Source organism: Sabethes cyaneus, chromosome 2 (genome assembly GCF_943734655.1).
Source record: "Sabethes cyaneus chromosome 2, idSabCyanKW18_F2, whole genome shotgun sequence".
Lineage (NCBI taxonomy): Eukaryota > Metazoa > Arthropoda > Insecta > Diptera > Culicidae > Sabethes > Sabethes cyaneus.
Genome location: NC_071354.1, coordinates 244,682,493 through 244,704,228, shown reverse-complemented (window position 1 = coordinate 244,704,228; position 21,736 = coordinate 244,682,493). Strand labels below are relative to the sequence as shown.

At 37.8% G+C, this 21,736-nt stretch overlaps 1 protein-coding gene across 1 annotated transcript; it reads right to left on the bottom strand.

The window, feature by feature from the left end:
* Window positions 1-311: 311 nt before the first annotated feature.
* LOC128736852 (transmembrane channel-like protein) lies at window positions 312-21,429 on the bottom strand. Its single transcript, XM_053831350.1, has 12 exons — window positions 21,274-21,429; window positions 21,078-21,188; window positions 4,324-4,493; window positions 4,064-4,258; window positions 3,869-4,010; window positions 3,714-3,815; window positions 3,220-3,656; window positions 2,967-3,158; window positions 2,226-2,894; window positions 1,457-2,183; window positions 1,213-1,394; window positions 312-1,152 (listed from the first exon to the last, which is right to left on the bottom strand). The coding sequence occupies exons 1-12, from the start codon at window positions 21,427-21,429 to the stop codon at window positions 312-314; spliced, it is 3,924 nt and encodes a 1,307-aa protein (XP_053687325.1).
* Window positions 21,430-21,736: the final 307 nt, after the last annotated feature.

The following is a 21,736-nucleotide window of genomic DNA, read 5'->3' as shown; positions in this document are numbered from 1 at the left end:
TTCGGCGCTAATGATCAAAGTTGAAATTTCTTGTGCTTGAAATCTCATTGAGATGCACGTGTAAATTAAGCTAAAGCTTAAATTGCGTTATTCCAATTTTACCCAAACCAACATTTTTTTCTTAGTCTAATGAAAAACATGTTTCTCTACAACTTCAGTTGGTTTTGTAGTATCAATATATTCAACCATTCTACGGTTACAAAATTTTTCTAATGTCACATCAAAAATTCTGTTTCTAAGTTATCTGCTCACAAACTGACAATAATCCTAGAAATTACTACTCCACTTTTATTAATTTTAAACAATTAATTTTATGATTTGATATCTGTGCTGTCGGATACTTCCTCCACATCCGAATCGAGTATACATTCGTCACTGGAGGTCTTACTGATCGTAATCACCGGAATGTTATCTACCCAGCGTGAAGTTTTACGATTTTTGTCCACAATCAAATTTTCACCTTCATCCAATCCAAGAATAAATTTACCTTTCGGTTTCGATTCGGTGGTCGGCAAATCATTTCGACCAACTTTTTCGCTGATTTCTGTGAACGAAACATTTTCTTCCGTTCTTGTTGGTGGGTTCGGTTCCAACGTCTTCTCCTTCTGGAGGGCTTTCTTCATCATTCGTTGCATCAGTTCACGGTGTTTGTTGTTTCCGGTGGTGCCACCATCGGCCACGCCGTTCGGTTCATTCGCGGTCGCAGGTTTCACCTGTGTCGTCGTCGAATCTAGTACTTTGTGCCACGAGCTTGATAGGCCATTGGTCACTTCGTTCGGTTGACAATGTTGGTTGGATGCGATTTTGAACATTTTTCGACGTTCTTCCGTACGCTCTTTTCTCAGTTGCATTTTTAAATCCTGGTTGGCTTCCCGAAGGGAACCAGTCAAGGAGATCAAATAGTAAATAATTAGGATTAGTAGGACGAGCAGTGGAATAACGGCTGCTGGGGATACGATGTATCGTGTGATGATATCGGGAACAATTTTATCGGTTGCGTTCGTTAGGAGATGGTAGATTCGGTTCGAATGTGAGAATGGTCCACAGTGCCAAGATGGTTCCAGGAATACGATGGCATAACTTACGGGAAGAACACACAGAAACAGCATAGTCAGCAGAAGAGCGAAATAGAAATTGTTGGATCGGGAAGCTCTGATAAAAAAAAATGGTTGGTTAGGGACGTTCCAAGATCCGTGTTTCTGTATTACTTACCGGAATACCACTTCATGAGGTACGTTGCATGTAAGAACCGTCCACGAACGAAGGTACATAATTATGACCAGTTTGAATATGTTGATCACGGCCAGTCCGGGTGAGAAAAACATTCCCATCCAGACCATTCCTTGATTGTTCACTAGATGAAGGATATTTTCGGCTATTTTGAAATCTCCGTACTGAAAAAAAAACGGAAATTGAGCTTGATTTAAAATTAAAGTTTGGGTGAATTCCCATTTACTTTTGGGTAGGTTTTCTCCAAATCCCAGCACCAACAATTATTCATGTATCGTACAAATAGTGCTCTGAAAAAATCCAGGACCATTGTGGAAAAAATTGTAACAATCAGATCCATAATGGTTAATTTAGCCAACTCCTGGCCGAACATGGTTTCCCAGCACAGGGTCCTTATATCTGCATTTTTAAATTTGCTTTCCTGAGCACCGCCGGAGCGAGGACTTTCTGTGCTGGGAACCACGGATGCTTGTATAACAACAGTTGGGTCGGTTAAATAAATCCCCGGTGTTGTGAACATATCCGATTTGGTGAAATCACTGCTTTCGTATTCGAATTCGGGCTTTGTAGCCCGATCCTCCGGATCCTCTATGCAAACCCATTGATAACATTTTGAATTCTCTTCTGTACTTTCAGTATGATAGGATGTTTCAAGGAGCTCAGCATCCGTCGTCGATGAATCGGTAAGTCCCGTTGTTGTGTCATATTTTATTGTTTCAAATGAATTTGTCTCTACTGGTTGAGTGATAAAATCTGTTATGGTTTCCCTAGATATGGTTTCAGTACTATTGTAATACTCGAAGGTAGTATAGTTGACAATTTCTGCCAACTCGAAACTGTTGTTGGCTTCTCTCTTATTGATGGGCGCTCCGTCAAAATCAACGATTGGTAAATTGCGCATTCGCAGCTCCAGATAGTAAGCAGCATCTTCCTCGTCATAATCAAAATCGTATCTATCGTTAATTTCGGCAGATTCCAACCCTGTAATGGTGGACGATGAAGTGTAATCTGTTGTTGACATCGTATCGTAAAAGTTGTTTAGAGCTATTGTCATATTATCGATTGTTCCACTTGATGACGTTTGGGAAAACGAATAATTAGCCATGACCAGAGTTGTTAGTAAAGTTGTGCTCAGCGTGTTCGGACTTACGCAGTCCACAAAAACTTTGTAGCAATTATCGGTTAAATTTTGGAATAAATCCTGGAACAGTGGTTGTGACATTGGTTTATCAAAAAGGACACTTGACGCTGCTATTGACGGACCAAACGAACGATTTATGTTTGATAGGAAGCATTGTGTATCGTGCGTGAAATTGGCTGGTTTCATTTTTCTCAACTCATCTGTCATGTGGCTAATTTTGTCGAAAAGAGCAAATATCAGTGAGTACAAATTGAGGAGATTCAGTACCATTATTCTGGCCAACTGAATCCTGAGCTGTTTTCTAGGATGGTAATATTCCAGTAAACCTAATGTTTCGAAAAACATTGGAAAGAAAAACGTTATCAGTGACATGACAATCGTAATTTCATTGCGTTTCCACCAGGAATCCGTTTCATCGACATCCATAGATCGTTGAACCACTCGGACAACGGCAAATGCAGATATTGCCAGCAATCCTAGAATGATTAAGTTCACTGCGATACGTAGTAATATTATTCGCCAACTGAAATAAAATAATCACAAACGGAAATATTTTAAATTTTGATCGGTATTTAATGATAATAAGTCAACCAACTTTCTGGTATCCTTTTTCTTCTCCGCTTCTTCGAGCAATGCTTCCTTGAATCCTAGAATAATTGAGGCCATCCTGTTTTGAGACGTTTCCGTATGTCCTATCATGTAGTCCCATCCGGTAAATAATTTCCAAGAGAAAACGTAATCATCATCTTTGGAAGAGAGTTTGGACATACGTGAATTTTTCGCCATCCTTAAAATAGTAACAATTTTAATGGTTATTTTTCTTTTTAAAAATAGTGTGGTTAACGTACTTTTTTAGCGTTGCAACAAAACTGTATATGTAAACCATTAGTCCAGTTAAAAAATAAGCCAACGGTAGATTATATCCCCTCGCAATCGCACCAGAAAACGTAGAATAGTACCCATAAAATAAGGACGAATATTTCAAGCGTCCTTCAAACTCCCAAATCGTGCTAAAATTGGACGATATTGCCTGCTCCTGGTGGGACATCGTCTTCCGGATGTCGCATCCCACTTTCTCCCGATCGTTGTAGATTTCTTCCGGCATCATTACGAACACAATCAGCAAAGACGAAATCACGATGTTCACCCAAAACAACCACCGAAGGAAGGTGAAATACGATGCAACGACGGAACCGAAATGAGACTCGATCTCCTTGACGCGGGATTCCCACGGAATCAAATAGGTTGAAACGTTAGTGATCTCCCGTAATAACTGTCGCCATTTCTGCGACAAAATCAATTGTTAAATTCGTCAAAATCAAATTCAAAATTGAAAAATTACCGTTCCCAAAAATATGTTAAACTGCGTTAGTAGACTCTTCGCGGTCCGCGAAGAGAAATGTTCCTGTAGGACACCTTCATGCTTTGAGATGTAACTTTTAGCCTACAAAAAACTCCAATTTCAGTCAAATTTCAAAAAGGATGCGAGTGCCTCACCTGTTTGACTAGCTTCAATTTACGCTTCATACTCCATGGTTCAAGTTTCACTGATCGAAGTACCTCCTTGTGCAGACGAATATTTTCAAAAATTTTATCCTGTGTAGAATCGTCTCGTGCTTCCTCGAGTGTTATTGCGGTCCTGTTCGAAAACATAATTTAACAATGTCCTAAGTTAAGGAACAAAGAACCTACTCTCCCGAACTGGTGGTGTAAACACTGGACCGTCGCCGCTCGCCACTTCCGCCCATGATTTGATTCGTGAGGCTCGACGTTCGGCGATGATTTCGGGAAACCTTTTTCTTCTTGACACTGGCTTTGCGCTTCAAAATGGCATTGATACTGGCGGAGTAGTCTTCATCGTCGTGCTGTGACGGCACCTGAATTTCGCTAGTTATTTGTTTCATTTTTAATTGTAAATTAGCTACTGGTAATCGTGAAATTGTGCCACCTACCTGGATAGTAAGCTTTCCGGAGATTTCATGGCTGTCAATAACTTGGCGTCAAACACTTCATCGTCGCTAACGAAATTTTTTATTTCTTCTCCGTTAGTTCTGCCGTTACCATCTAGCTGAAAGGCCCATGTGACGGATAGTTGAGGTGATACCGATGAGGTCGGTGAGAACTAAAAAAATGACGATTTTTACATGCTATTAATGAATGTAAAAAACAGATAATAAGCCAAGAAATCACAAAGTATTCATTGGTTCATAATTTACGATGTCAAAAACCTTTAACTTTTCGCGTGAAACACCGCATAAATTTTGAAATTTGTGTGAAAATGCGACTTTAGGCTACATACATTGCTTCTGATTCCCAATGAGGGGTGTTTGTATTTACTTTTTTAACAAATTTTGAGAACAATTTTGAGGTCACCTTCAAACTCTGAAACTACATTAAGGCTGGCATCAGACAAATGGTCGGACAGGAACACCATGTTGCCTCCTCTAAGGCCTCAGACAAATCTAGAAGGGTGAATGCTTCCAAAAAAGCGGGTTATGCCATTTTTGATATGTCACAAATGCCCGACACTATTCGCAGGATTTGACATGCTGACTCCTGGGTGCCCGTCTTCGGATTACTGGTACAAAAACAACAATGGTGGTTTCGTACTAAAAGAAGAAGAGGATTTTAACTCCAATTTCAAGCCATTTCATGTCCAATTCCAGGCCTAATTTTGAACTTCAATTTTAAGTCAAGTTCATGTCCCATTTTAGGTCCAATTTGGAATAACATTTCATTTCAATTTCACTCCCGAACTTCAAGTTCTCCGATTTCAAATCCAATTTGACGGTCCATGTTAAGGACAAATTCAAGTCTAACTTAAATCCTATTTCGTCTACGATGTAAAGCCCGATATCAAATTCAATTTAGTGTCCCATTTTAAGTTTGATTTCGAATCGAATTGAATTCCAATTAATTCAAGTTTCAGCAATTTTAAATGCTATTTCAATTTCAATTTAACGTTGCATTTTAAACCCAATCCGACAAAAAAAAGCAAAGCTTAGGTGCTACATTCCGTTATCGAAACTTGACCTTCTGTTTTCATACGACAGTCATTCGCAGTCAGCTGTTAGAGTACAAGACAATGCACTATGGTCCAGAAAGCGATTTTAGACGGACAAAAATGATTGCGCCTTAACGGGATATTCTAGCTCAATGAAGTCTTCGGCAACTTTTTGAATGAAAACATGACGCATCTTTTGAAAGGGTCGTCTAATGTTCAGATGATACCGTAACAACAAGTCAAGTAATAATTTTTTAAATAAGTTTGTTTTCCATTTTTTAGTTTCAAAACATTAAAGATAGATTAATTTCACGTAACTTTTCTAAACATTTCAAATTTCTAACTCTTACGTATTTTCAGCAGTGGACGTTTGTTTATGGACGACCCGTAAAATCATATTTCCTCTTATAACTCTTTTATCTCAACAGATAGCTCAATATGATTGTTGCGGCACAAAGCCGCAATATGACCGCGTTGACCTTCACATCTAGCAGAACAACAATCAGTGTACTCGGTCGAATATGAGACAAAGCGCTATTGTTGTTCTGGCTAGATATAGTAACAATAAGCAATTATAGAACGATGTATAAATAGGGGAATAAACTTGAGTCTAAAGTTCAGTCCGTTCGCAGCCACCGCCGCTGGCGGTGGTGTGCATATCGCAACACTTGTTCGTCATTGCATAATAATATCACAGTCCCGTTGGTAACCGGCCCCCCTAACGACGATCACGGAACATTGGTGCCGTGACCAGGATTTGTCCTGGCACTAACAACGTTTTACCAACGGGACTTCAGTTTTATCGATCGTGTTATCGGTTCGCAGTAACACGTGATATTTTCGGTAGTGGGATAGTGACTAGAACAGTAACAGTTTACTAACGGGACATCAAATCCATCGACCGTGTTGCTGCATTGCTACAAGAGTGTATTACATTTGGCATCCATGTAGTGGGATGATGCTGCTGAACCTTACTGTGCTCGTCGTACCAGAGGAATTACGGCATATCGATAGTCGAAATAGGATTTCATTCACTACACTTCAGCTAGGCCGGTGTGGGTGACTTCGCAGCCACTTAGCAACAAATCCCCGAGCGGAGCTATGCCGGTGTGGGCGAATCACAGCCGCTTAGTAAAATACATTCAGCTTCTGAAACCCCGGTTTTGGATTCAACCAGTAGTAGGAGGGCTGTACAGCACCGAAGCTTGCAGCATCCGAGGGTGTATTCTTATCAGCAAGTGCTCAGTTGTGGATAGAAATTTCATCTGGGTCGTTCGCCAGAAGGAAGCTAACTCGCTGGCATTCTGTCGTTCATCCATTTCGTTTCATCGGTACATCGTAATGAGAATTCATGTGTGATAATCCGGCCACCAAGTGCCAATTTGTGTGGACACCAGATCCAGTTGTAACCTTCGGCCACTCTGCGCCAACTTGTGAGGCCGCCAGGTCCAATCGTTATAATCCGGCCAATCAGCGCCAATTTGTGAGGACGCCAGGTCCAGTTGTAATAATCCGGCCACGCAGCGCCATTTTGTGAGGACGCCAGGTCCAGTTGTGATAACCCGGCCACCCAGCGCCAATTCGTTTTTGATGATCCAGCCACTCGGCTCCATGTGAGGACACCAGGTCCAGATTCGTTATTCACGCCACTCCGCGCCATTGTGTAGGGACACACGGTCCAGTTACGTTATACCGGCCACTCTGCGCCAGTTCAAGTGATAGACTGAGAGACTTCGACAACACCTCACGAGTTAAATTTTTGCCTTCCTGCTAAGCCCTAGAATCATTCTCGTTTTGTACATCGCAGTGTAAAACCTTCGGTTTTGGTGCGGGAGTATGTTGCGGCACAAAGCCGCAATATGACCGCGTTGACCTTCACATCTAGCAGAACAACAATCAGTGTACTCGGTCGAATATGAGACAAAGCGCTATTGTTGTTCTGGCTAGATATAGTAACAATAAGCAATTATAGAACGATGTATAAATAGGGGAATAAACTTGAGTCTAAAGTTCAGTCCGTTCGCAGCCACCGCCGCTGGCGGTGGTGTGCATATCGCAACACTTGTTCGTCATTGCATAATAATATCACAGTCCCGTTGGTAACCGGCCCCCCTAACGACGATCACGGAACAATGATGTTCTACAAAAATTTGTATACGTAAGAGAAGAATATTTTTGCAGAAGACTGTTTTGCTTTATCTTTATGAGTTAATAAGTTATAGCCGAATTCAGGTTAAAAACAGACCAATTTTACTGAAGCATAACTCAAAAAGCGGCAAACGGATCTTGATGAAACTTTGGCGATTTAATATACACATATGCATAAAGTTATTAGCAAAAAATGGTGGAGGTGTTATTTTTTTAAAAAAAAATAAAATTCTTTGAATTTTATGATTTACTATAGCTAAAGTTTTCGTTTTATCCATCCCTAACTGCCCAGGTACAGTTTCTTGCTCAGTTTCGAAGCGTTAAAACATAATTTTGTGTAACTATTTTATTAGAAAATGTCTAAAACATAATACAAAGCTTGTTGCTTTACTATTTATGTTTTATCGAGACAAATACGAACGCTTATCTTACGACAATCGCGGTCTTTTCAATCTGTTTGTGAAAAATATTCATGAAGTTTATTTGATACGTTTAGTATCAATGCCTACATTGAGAGAAAAACTATTATATATACGCTGATAAATTACATAATTAAGAAATCTAAATACTATTTGCACTATCGGAGGCAAAGGATACCAGCCATAGAGCTATACATATAGATTGTTCTGTGTATTCCCGAAACTGTACATATTTAACCTTCTAAAGAGGCAACGATAGATAATGACTATTTTTCAAGAAAGCACACTCAAAAGAAAGTCAATTTGATATTCATGCAAAAGTAATAAACTGGACTAGCAACAGTTAAGGCATATTATAAAATCTTTATTTTGGGTTTCATATCCAATCCTTGTTTTTTCCAAATATTACAAAACTCAGTGCGTAGTTCATCACTGAATATTTTTGAGGTCGAACATTTTGTTTTAGATGTCCTATGTTTTCAAAAGTAAAAATTGACAAAAATCGTGCAATTATTTTCGTCACAATTTTCCTGAATTTTTGATTTTAAAACATAAGAAATCTTAAACGCATAGTCAGAATGTTGCAATGCTGATGCCAAAATGTCAATCTATTCTCAACACAGATATTATGTTATCCAATTAGAATAAATTTCAAAAAGTATAACATAAAGTATAACAATTAATGGAATTTCCTTCGTAAGTAGTTCGATTACGCGCAAATTATAAGTTTTCCGCAGCTTTGCTTCATCTTCGTCGTTTTTCACATCGCAGTTATTTTTAGTCTATAAAATATTTTCAAAAAACATTCAAAACATATTGCGAATATACGCGTATAACAGTAAAAGTCCGTGTTAGTATCTAAAGGGATCGATCGTAAAAATCGTTTAATTCAAGGTTATTACTAAACATTCTTTTAGTTTTTTCGCTTAAAAAAAGATTGCGAATGTAACTCTTTGAATGCATTCACTATTTTAGTATCAACCATGGTTATTGCCAGTATATTTGTTGTGTATAGTATTCCGTGGTCGTATACTTGATTACTTGAATGTGAATCTATGAAGAAAACGACAATTTTAGCTATAGTAAATCATAAAATTCAAAGAATTTTATCTTTTTTTAAAAAAATAACACCTCCACCATTTTTTGCTAATAACTTTATGCATATATGTATATTAAATCGCCAAAGTTTCATCAAGATCCGTTTGCCGCTTTTTGAGTTATGCTTCAGTAAAATTGGTCTGTTTTTAACCTGAATTCGGCTATAACTTATTAACTCATAAAGATAAAGCAAAACAGTCTTCTGCAAAAATATTCTTCTCTTACGTATACAAATTTTTGTAGAACATCATATTGAGCTATCTGTTGAGATAAAAGAGTTATAAGAGGAAATATGATTTTACGGGTCGTCCATAAACAAACGTCCACTGCTGAAAATACGTAAGAGTTAGAAATTTGAAATGTTTAGAAAAGTTATGGGAAATTAATCTATCTTTAATGTTTTGAAACTAAAAAATGGAAAACAAACTTATTTAAAAAATTATTACTTGAATTGTTGTTACGGTATCATCTGAACATTGGACGACCCTTTCAAAAGATGCGTCATGTTTTTATTCAAAAAGTTGCCGAAGACTTCATTGAGCTAGAATATCCCGTTAAGGCGCAATCATTTTTGTCCGTCTAAAATCGCTTTCTGGACCATAGTGCAATGGCGGGGCTAGTGCTACGATCCTATTGACACTAACAGCCTATTCCAGCCGAGATTTGAACAAACGATGACCAGCTTGCTGGATCAGCGTCATATCTAGAGGCCAACTAGAGACTCCGATTGCCTTCGATTTCATGTTCAATTTTAAGTCCAATTTATTACTTCATTTTTCAAATCTTAACTTTAAGTAGAATTGCAAACGCCTTGGCTTGCAGTTGGCCAGCTTGGCCCCCGCCAAGGGCGCTAGCTCTACAGGGCTCTTTTAGGGTCTGAATCTCAGTAAGGCACTCTCAAGTGATACAAATGGGAGCCAAAACATGATCCACAATCTAATTCTTTCTATCTGGAACAAAATTGGATTAAAAAAAATGTAATCCACGATATAGTCCAGGTCCAAAACATGGTCCAGCTTCAGAAACTGGTTCAAAATATGATCCAAAATCTGGTTGCTGGTTTAAAATTTGATTAAATTAAATGATTGATTAAACAATCTGGTCCAAAATTCGATAAGAAATGTGGTTCAGGCCCAAAATCTGGTCTTGGTCCAGAATGTGGGTCAAATTTTGGACCAGATCCAAAATCTGATATTGGTTTAAAATAATATCCAAAATCTGGTCCAGCATCTGATGGAACTGCAGAATGTGCTACAGGTCCAGAATCTGATCCACAATCTAATAAATAAATGAGGTCCAAAATGTAATAAAAAATGTGGTTCAAAATCTTATCCAAGGTCTGGTCCAAATCTGATTAAAATGTGGTCCAGAATCTAATGTGGGTTTAGCTATTGGGTCTAAAATCTAATCCAAAATCTGGTTTAAAAAATCTAATCTGATGTAATGAACATGCGGTCAAAATTCAAAATTTGGTCCAGAATTTAGTCCAAATCTGTTCTAAAAAATGTGGTCCACAATGTAGTCCAGGTCCTAAATATGGTTCAGATCCGGAATCTGGTTCCAAACCTGATCCAAAATCTGGTTGGTGATTTAAAAACTGTAAACTGTGGCCCAAGATCTGCTTCAGGTCTAAAATCTGGCCCAAAAAATCTGATCATAAATGTGGTCTAAGATCTGGTTTATAACCTGATCCAGTTCTAGAATGTGGCCCAAAATTTGATCCTGGTAACACATCTGACTAAAAATGTGGTCCAGATCCAACATCTGGAACAAAATCTGAAAAATCCAGAATTTAGTCCAGGTTAAGAATCTGGTTGGTGGTTTCAAATGTTATTAACAGCAATAAACTTAGAAGGAATTCTGATTTAAGAAAGGAGGTTGTTCTAAATCGGGTCTTCGGTTTTATGTCTGAACACCGCAGTGATCCTGGTCCTATTATAAGCAAAGCATTTCGTACGAATCTTCTGCAGAATTCCTCCGCACGATTGCCATGCGAGAAACCACAGAGACTGTGTGAATATTTTTGATCCGTCCGGCCAGGGAGTGTGGTAAAGTTGTCTCTACTGGTTGGCACAAAAGGTTCAGTAAAATAATAGTGTCAAAACGTAATCATATAGTAGTACCAACTTCATTTTCAGTGAGTTTGCAAAGAAATCAACCTTTTTTTTTTTTTTTTTTGAGTGGTTTTAACCCAAAGGGTCATTCACCATCGAGAAATCAACCTGTTTTGTGAGTCCAATCCAGAATGGTCTTTATGGATGACGTGCTATCTCAATATTTGAATACACGAATACGAAGAAGCTTGAAAAAATTGGAAGTAAGGAGTAAATAATAAGAAAAAAGTAATGGGAAGTGAATAATGAACACCGCAAAGTGATAAGTGATTAATGAGAAAAATAAGGTAATAAGAAGTGAGAAATTATTACTGAAGTGTAGTAACTACGAACAGGTACAATTAAGTAGTTAGAAGTGAGTAGTGAGAAGAGAATATGACAAGTGAGTAGAGAGACATGAGTTGTGAGTAATGAGAAGTGAATAGTGAGAGATGAGAAGTAAGAGATGAAAAGTCCTTGTGTCCTTGTGGCTAGAGTGGCTAGAAATCAATAATAATCAGGTAGTGAGAAGCGAGTAATGAGAAGTGAGAAATGAGTAGTGAGGAGTAACAACTGTGAGCAGGAACCATGAAGCCGTAACTAGTAAGTAATGAGAGGGAAGCAGTGAGCAATGAATAGTAAAAAGTGAGAAATTTGAAGTTGCATGTAAGCAGTGAGAGGTAAACAGCGGATAATAAAAATTCATTGTTGTTGTTGTTGTCATTCAGTGATTGTTGTTAGAGAGTTGCCCCACCCGTAGTGGTCGCGGCCTATGCCACTATGGGCCAGAAATCGAAATTTCGGGACAAATATATTTGCGGTTAAACGGCGTGTCTCAGCTCAATGTAGTCTTCGGCAACTTTTTGAATGAAAAAATGATGCATCTTTTGAAGGGGTCGTCCAATATTTACGCGTTACTTTAACAACAATTTAAGTAATAACTTTTTGAGTAAATTTTTTTTCACCTTTTTGGTTTCAAAATATTAAAGATAAACTAATTTCAAGTATTTTTTCTGAAGATATCAAACTTCTACCTTTTACCCATTTTCAGCAATAGACCTTTGTTTATAAACGACACCTCAAATCACATTTCTTCTTGTAGCATGTTTATTTCAACAGACAGCTCAATGTGATGTTCTAGACAACATTTTGCACATAAAAGAGGAATATTTTTGCTGAAGACTGTTTTGCTTTTTTTGCAACAATTAATGTTTTTAAGCTAAACACCGTTTGATGAAAAATGTGTATTTTTTCAAGGGTGGTGTCTTCGGAGAAGTAAAATAATAAAATATAGCGCATCTTCCTGCACTATTAGGGTGACTACGAATTCACCTATTAGAGTGATGCAAACTTTTGTTTTCTTAAATAATTTTAAAAACAAAGTTTTTTTTCTCCAAAAGTTGCAGAAAATACTAAAATAAGCAACTTTGCTGAATAAAGTCACTATCTATCTCTTACCGGTTACGAAATATAATGATGTGTTAAAAAAGAGCACTTAAAAATCAATTACACTCAATAACTTTGCACACGATTATATTATTGCTTTCAAATGTTCTACAAAGGTATTTAGTATGTTGAAATACATATTTTCTGTGAAGACTGTTTGACGCTAGGACGCATATTTATTACGTTATAAAATGTATGAAAAAAAAAATCCGCACTATTCCCAGGTATTCCCAGCCATGGTATTCCCAGGTATTCTCTGAAATACACATTTGGGCAGATAGCTTTAATAATTCCCTACTAATTGGTATGCAAACTAATTGCAGATACTTGCAGATGGCTAAGATATTCGGATTTTTCATCAGTCGGTTTTTAACCTAAAATAAGTTATATATCTTATTAATTAATGCATATAAAGCAAAACAGTCTTCAGCAAAAATATTCCTCTTTTATGAGCAAAATATTTTCTAGAACATCACATTGAGCTGTCTGTTGAAATAAACATGTTACAAGAAGAAATGTGATTTGTGGGGTCTATTGCTAAAAATGGGTAAGAGGTAGAAGTTTTTATTTTCACAAAAATTACTTGAAATTGGTTTATCTTTAATATTTTGAGACAAAAAAGGTGAAAAAAAGTTTACTCAAAAAGTTATTACTTAAATTGTTGTTTAAGTAACACGTAAATATTGGACGACCCCTTCAAAATATGCATCAAATTTTTATTCAAAAAGTTGCCGAAGACTACATTGAGCTGAGACATGCTGCTTAGCCGCAAATTTTTTTGTCCCGAAATTTTAATTTCTGGCCCATAGTGCTATGGCCCTCTCGCTTTGAATCATCTATGAAAATTTCTTAGATTTTTTTGGGCGTACTGCGAAAATAGTTATACATTCAGGCTTGTGTAAAAGAACCTATTGGCAGCTGAAAATAATTGTATGTACTTAACCTAAAATAATTTCAGCACTTCCATTAATTTCCTTGTTTTGCTTCTCGTAGCTCATCTAAAAGTTGTAATGGTATATTATTATGTATGAATAAATGATTATTTTCCATTTTATTCTTAAAAGTAGAATTGAATTGAAAAATTTCTCTTACTCATGTTTGAGATTCTACTAAAAGTGAATGACTAAACTCAATAATAGCTTTTGATTATTTCTCTATGTGCTTGTAGTGGAGATGTATCAATTGTAGTAGTGTTGTAGTACTTGTAGTGGAGATGTATCAATCGCTATGGAGGCTTAATTACTAATAAAAAATTAAAAGTGCGTCAGCTTATTAGTAAGTGTATGAGTTATTTTCACTTACTGATCGATTTTCTCAAATTCTTTGGGTAATAAAATTGGGCAAGCAATGAAATAAATCAGTATTTAAAAGCAGCAAACATTTTAGTCTAAATCATCAGTAGAATGCAAAAAAACAAGGACCGGAAATCTTTTGATGATTCGTTTGAATTTATCAATTATCACAGATTACGTTTTAGCACTGAAACTAAAGTAATAGTAAGTGACTGGGAAAAGAGACTATTAGGTCACTAGGATCATTGCACTAGCCTCGCAATGGTCCTGCACACTAACAGTTGGCAGCGAAGTCTTTTTAAAGTGAACATCAGTAAGTCTATCCCGCCATAACTCCGGAGCGCATCAACCGTTGTTCGCCAAACTTGGCATTCATATACATGTTCCTTGACATAATGGAATCAGCAAAGAGGGGTTACCAAATGGAATGGCGACCCGGGACCGAAACGGTTACATTTTTTCTATACATTTGCCAGTATGCAGTGCCATGTCAGAATCTCAACCAATACCGTCGCTTCGTAGCGTATCGAGAGAGCCTATCTCATGATGTGTTGAAGCTAGCTGGAATACGTACATGATAATAAGCAAACATTCCCATTTCACTGTGACCAGTCGAAAAAAATGTCACAGTATAGAAGTGACAGGCATTCGCCGCTTTTTGCTTACAGTTCTAGCTGGAATAGTATGGACAAGCGATAGAGAATAAGGTGTAATTATTGATGCGTTTTTCACCTGAAATTTATATAATGAAAATTGTTGAATATTTGCACGGTTGTCAAATGTCAAATGTCTTCAGATCACCAACCAGAACATTTTACGTCCCTGCTCACAAGATTTTACTACTTGTATGTACCGCCATAACTCCAGAATGTCTGGATGGTTCTCTATAAAATTTGGTATGCATATTCCTTAAGAAAGGGGATTCAATGGGGACAAGGGGATGATAAATGGACGGCAGGTCCAAATCAGGAAAAGGAGTTTGTTTGTCTTACAATTAAGCGAATTTCCGGATCGACAACAGATGTACAAGTAATTGTTCTAAAATAGATTAGCAAGAATTAAAAATAAGAAGAATAAATTAGTATTCTAAGAGGAGAACCAGCCGCAGGCTGAAACACCTTCCAATTAAGAATAAACAAAATTATTCTACTCAAGATGAACTGCTCATAAACTGCAACGAAATTTCTTCGATAGGGGTTGCATTTGAGTTTATAGAATCTTGATATGCAATTAGAGTTTGAATTCGAATTAAATTAAATTTAATCAAAATTAGAACATGTTGAATCTATCGATCTAGCCCCGTAATTATCCTGTATTTTAATAGCCGACTGTGAAGTCTGTCGATAAAGAAGTGTTAAGTCTTAGAAAGACGTTTAAGCAATGTTGCAAATCGAGCGAACAGTCAACCTTGTCTCCTCACACGCAACAGAGTATGAGAAGCATAGCATTCAACGCTTACGCTGCACACGCAGGCATGAAACAAACAGTCACCGTTGCTGTGTGCAGACATTCTGCTAGCTACACACTCGCGCACGCGCATCCTCACATCGTTTTCCTGCACAGCTTCTTCGCGCGTTTTTTTTTGTTTTTTTTTTTTTAATTTAAGGCGTTAAATAATTCCTGAGCAATCAGCTGCCCGTGAGCCATAGTGACGCACTGGGATACAGCTTTTGCATTACTTTTTCTTTTTTTCTTCTTTTTCACTCCCGATTTTACTCACGGGCATTAATCGGCATCAGCAGCTCGGGCTGCAACGTAGAACGAGAGCGAGTACGAAGAACGAGAATGAGCACGCGTGTGTGAGAAAATTAGACCATACGAGTGTGGACTTCTCAAATATGCGTTTAAGCCCAAGGCTTTGCTTTTTAATTTATCAAACATCGATCGCATTTACCCTTTATTATTTTCGTAAACTCGCTGTAAAACATTTTGAAAAGTCAGCTAATAGCACAGAAAGACTGTAGCCCTGCCATAGAACTTTAATTTACAAAATTCCAAATATTTCCGCCTGGGAAAGCAACGCTTTCCCTCAACTAGCTAACTACAACTTCTTTCAGATGGAGCAAAACTCCATCAGCAAAGGAACACTAGCAACCAAAATTAGGATTTCGCCTGGTTTTTAATTTTATTTCAATTGAAGAACTACAAATGAAGTGAAATTTTGACTTAGACCAGATCAAAAAAGTCCTGCCTAGACGCTAACTTTCTGTTTACGATACTTGATCTTCTGGGTGTATTATACAGACAATTTATATTTTATCGTGACGTACCCAGCCTAAATTTCACTTTTTGGTTATCATCAGACGTCTTCTACTACTAAATTTTTAATTTTCGATGAATATTTTGTACACACGGGCTATAATGGTCAAAGACAGAAACAGTAGCAAGAATGAAATAGTTTTGTTATTCACCGAAATTTTCTGTGTTGCTTAATTTATTGAAAAAAATTAACTACGGAAAACTATGTTCGGCAAATAGATTGTTGAAGAAAAAAAACGTATATTCACATTCTTCGAGTTGTATAAAAATAGTTGACACAACTAACTCCAATTCTTCCTGAACCCATTAAACCTTCGTTACAATCTTCTCAATTCCTATGATTCATATGATCGCAATTCCAATTTTAGAAGAATTATCACTTTCGCCAGCAAAATTAAACAACTATATTTCACAGTTGATAGTTCCCCGCACGCCCGTTTTCAATTGTCGTATTTTTTTCAACAAAAATCCATTTGTAATCCTTACGCCTTCAAGTCAAACAAATGATATCACTACATCACTTTTTCCACTCGTTACTGGATAACACAAACATAAACAGGTTCAACAGTTCGATTCCCCGAGTACCGCTACGATAGTGCCGCGTACGTTTGACCGCTACTTCAAGCGCGACAATACTGCTGGCTGAATGCTGAAAGGGTCAAACGATCGATGAGTTCTGCTGCTTGCCTGCGCTATAGGTTCGGCCACCCGTTGGGTCATCCCACTTGTTTTATCGTCCTGTACGAAATTAATTTTTTTTATCTTCCTTGTAAAAGCTTACAAGATACCTATAACGACGGAGATGGTGGCGGGGCGGCGTTGGTGGCGACGTCAGTACGATAGGTAAGTGACGAAATGGAAATATTCATTCCCAATTCATACGGTGGAACCTCGCCTCTTCCGTGTAGTTTTCCACTGTTTCGGTGCTGGACAAATTTTTACATATTTTTTGCGGTTCACGAAATCGTAAATATTTCCTCGTGAATTGAGTTGTAAATTAAGCTTCCGTTTTAAAGCAAATAACTTTTGGTCAAAGCACTGATAGTATGGTTGGGCAAAAATAGGTCACATACTCTGCTCGCTTCTAGCACTCTCACTTGTTACTGTGCTCCATCCTTCAAAACGACTCCTTTTGTGTTAGATTCGCGTTGCTGATAAAATTGAAGTGATAGACATTTTCGTTACATTTCTTGGTTTGTATTTATAATAAAGAATCACGCTATGCGTTCTGCCTCATTTATTAATTGCAATGGACGGCCGAAGGGATGGTGGCTTTTTGCCGTGCTTCCTGCCTGTCTGTCCTGTCTGTCTGCCACTAGTAGCACATTTTTACCTCATTTTTATGAACGGTCGCTGTTTCGCAGCCCGTCGAAGAGCTTGATAGACTTCGGGTTTTAAGTGTGTCTTGTTTCAAAATTCCCGATGGTTTACGTTTGATTCTAGCTGGTTGAGAATTATCACTCATTTTCCGAATGAAATACTTGTTGCGTCTTCACTATCCAAATGAACTGGTTAGAATGATACCAATCGTGATGATGCAATCCACCAAAGCAGCCGTCCTATGCTCTATATAAATATTTGCAATCTATGCTTGATTCCTTACATGTACGCTACCTGGGCTAATAGAGCATAGTAAAATCCCTAAAGGGCGACATGTAAATTAGTTTTCGTGTTTTTTTTTTGGAATAGGATTGCTGTCAAGATAAACATTGTTGATTATCAAAAAAAAAATATGTGTGGATCGAGAGAGATATAATGCTAAACTATAGCGATTATTTTCCTGAACGTGTTTCCATAATTCTAACACTTTCCCTCGGCTACCCCAATCGAAATGAAACGGCAGGAAAATATATGGGCAGGGTGTCTACATTAGCCTACACCCGCCATTATTGTCGCGAAGAAGCACGCAAAGAGGTTAAAGCTCTGTAAGGATAGAGACGGCTGGCTGATATTTATTGTACTTGGACGCGGATTGACCTATCTGCTGCAGTGATATTTAGTATCCAATTATCAATTCGCAATTATTCTTTATTTTAAATCTAATTCGAATGCGCCTTAATTTAAACATTCCGGCTGGGCTTCGTTCCTTTTAATTGACTCACAGTTATCACCCATTTTTGTTAGAAGTATGGAACAAAGCCTTCCACAAATTACAAATTACAGTGGAGTAATTTCAAAAAATAAACCAAATCCTTTTATCCAAATTTTATTTTGTGGTGAAAGTTTCAGGATATTTTTTTCAAATGTTGTCTGGACTCATATCGCTGGCAGAATTTACCTAATTTCGTGGAATTATAAAGAGGTGAATACATTTCATATTTTAGGTTTTTTGATTGATCAGTTTTCATTGATTAGGTATTTAATAATTTTTCAAATGAGAGATTGATCAGGATATTTGATTAATTCTTGAGATGTCCATAAAGGAATATTAATCAAAATGATTTAAGTTTTACTGATTTACAGCTCTAGTCATTTGTCTAACAACGTATCTACAGCTATACAATCACGTATGGGCTTCAGCGTAACATTCGAATGCCTACACATTTTAGAACGAATGATGAAATCTGAACTTGTTTTTACACTATTCTGCACAGATATCCGTTCTTCTTAGGAGCAGCAATGCTACACTAAAGAAAAGAAGGCGGATACTGTAGTCGCAAATGCGTTCCACCCGATCGAGTGCAACAATTCTGTGAAGAATTTATTGCAGACCTCGGATTATTCGCTTATAAGCACTGACGTGCACAGACATAAACAAAAGGTGGAGCCTATTAAAGGAAAATTGTAGTTAAAATCGGAGTTAAAAATTTACTTGTAATTGGAATTAAAATAGACTTGTAATAGACCTGATATTGGACTTGAATTTAGATTTTAAATAGAACTAATAAAAATTTTATTCGTAGGGGAAGGGCGGTAAAGACGGACACTGCGGGAAAGACGGACACTTGTCATATTTCATAAACAATAATTTTTTGAAGCAAATCAATGATGAGAAATGTTTCTATAGACTGAATTAACACTTTTGAATTAAACTGCCGATTTTTAGCAGCGCAGCTGTCAAATTTATAAGCAAAACAAAGAAAAAATGCGAAGATACACTAACCGATGTAATTTTGTGTGTAAAACAAATAGCTGGTAAATCGTTAAAAAACAACATATTCATGCTAAACCGACGACATTGCGTTAGTTTGATCCTTCACTGAATATTCATTAAAAACCTGATGAATTTTTGAATATTCAGTAAAAAGTTATTGAAGTTTGAAAAAATGGTATCCAAGTCGGGAAAGACGGACATCCAATGGTAGGGAAAGACGGACACACAGATTTTGAACCCATTTTGCCCAACAACTATTTAACATTGCAAATACTTACATATTATATATGTAAAAATAACCAGAAGTCATATAGCAGTTGGAATAGGCCAACTTTTCGAAACGATTAATTTGTCACCAATTAAAATATTGAAGGGAACCATTTTATTTTCTCGCTCAAAGGGGGGATCGGGAAGGGGGTTTTCCCAAACCAATTCTTTCCTAAATACATGATGAAATACGTTAATCTTTCTTAATACTGATATTTCGACGACGCGTGACACTTTTTTGCGAGTGTCCGTCTTTCCCATATAAAGTGTCCGTCTTTCCCCCCCATTCAGAGAAACTCTGTTTTATATATGATGTTTATAATATTAAAAAAAGCATAAATTTTGGAAGAAATTTTCCAGCACACGTTGTAACTTTATTAGACAGAGACTTAAAGGTTCAGTTTGTACGAAAATTGCGATCAATACAGTTATATTTGAGTAGATATTGAGTCTTTACCTTAAGGTGTCCGTCTTTACCGCCCTTCCCCTAATTGAACTGAAGATTGCACTTTGGACGTACTATTGTAGTTGAATTTGGCCATTAAATCATTAATTTTGAGACCTTCAACTACACTTAAAACTGAAGTTGAGATTAGACTTGCAATGGGCTTTGAAACCAACTGGAGATTAGTTAAAGACTTAATCCTTCTTTATTAAAGACTCACTAGCTTTTTCGAAACACTTCCGGCTGCTAGTGTAACGTTTTTATTGACACTATCTAATAGCACCACCCAACCGAGATTCGAACATACGACAACTGGTTTGCTAGACCAATATCGTACCTCGAAGCTAACTGGGAGGTTAAAATGGATCTTGAAATTTTACTTGACATTTGGCTTGAAATTGGACTTTAAATCGGATTAAATCGGAGTTGAAAATTTGCTTGAAAAATTACTTGAAATTGGTATTAAATTGAACTTCAAATCATACTTGAAATTGGATTTGAAATTGCACATATCATTTAAATTAAATTGGAATTGTAATTGGACTTAAAATCGTATATGAAATTAGACTTCATATTGAACTAAGCAGACTCAGGAACAGGAATTCCACAGCTCTCATTATCATTATTTATTCTCGTTTTGAGCTTTAATGCATACTTACTTAGTTGGCTTGCCGTTCTAAGGCAGAGTCTGATGCACAAAGTTTCTCCAATGTACTCGAATGTGGCTACCGCTCTCCAAACTCTTGGACGCCGCATACTCTCCGCCAGATCTCGCTCCACCTAGTCTAACCATATAGCTCGCTGCGCCCCAGGAACACGATCTTTGCAGGGTAGTTGTCCGGCATTCATGCAACATGCCCTGCCCATCGTATCCGTCCAGATTTAGCCACCTCTTCAATGCTGGGTTCGCTATAGAACTGCGTGAACTCCAGTACGCCGCCAAAGATCGTTCTTAGCAATCGTCTTCCGAAAATTCCGAGCACTCGCAGATCCTCCTCGAGCATTGTTATTGAGCCCGTAGGGAACGACCGGTCTAATTACCGTCTTATATAGAGTACACACCATAACACGCCTCCGAATTTCACGGCTGGTATCATTGTCCGCCGTTACCAGAGCCAAGCTAGACATATTCGTCAATTACCTCAAACTCATCGCTGTCGACCATTATAATACTGCCCAAGCGGCGTCGGTCGGTCTTGGTTTCGCCGGCTAGTATGTACTTTGTTTTAGACGTATTTACCTTTAACCCAATCTTAACGAAGGAGGAGGAGATGAGCATAGGGGAGGATCAGGAATTTTGACGGTTATTCCGTCGTTTTCGTCGTCCGTCGACTCACAACGAGTCGGCGTGTTGAGAATAGACGAGGAACGTCTTGTTCCTCGTCTATTCTCAACACGCCGACTCGTTGTGAGTCGACGGACGACGAAAGCGACGGAATAACCGTCAAAATCAGATCTGGACCCAAAGTGGAAGGTACAGCTGAGAATGACATTTTGTGGAAACGGAACCTGACTAAAGCTCAGAAAAATAAGTTAAAGAGTTTGCTTGCCTCTGGGCTTCCTGAAAAGGAGGCACGGGAGCAAGTGTTAACACAATCTGATTGTGTGTCAGGTAAAAGGCAACGAGGATCGGAGCTGCCTAGCAGCGGAGAAAAGCCGATCCCCAAAAACCAGAAGCGAATTCTATGCCCTAGAGAGCGAGTGGGACAGGTCGTGCGAAAGCAAACCACCCATCCCGCTCAAAGGTGAGGAACAAGAGTGAGGTCTACGGGAGAAGCCCCCAAGCTTCCCACGGACTCC

Excerpts from the sequence above, each read along its gene's own strand:
- LOC128736852 (XM_053831350.1), bottom strand. The coding sequence starts at position 21,429 with ATGTCATTCTCAGCTGTACCTTCCACTTTGGGTCCAGATCTGATTTTG. Across the intron at positions 2,184-2,225 it reads ACAACAGATTACACTTCATC|ATACGATTTTGATTATGACG; the intron begins GTCCACCATTAC and ends AATTAACGATAG. Across the intron at positions 1,395-1,456 it reads TGGAGAAAACCTACCCAAAA|TACGGAGATTTCAAAATAGC; the intron begins GTAAATGGGAAT and ends TTTTTTTTTCAG.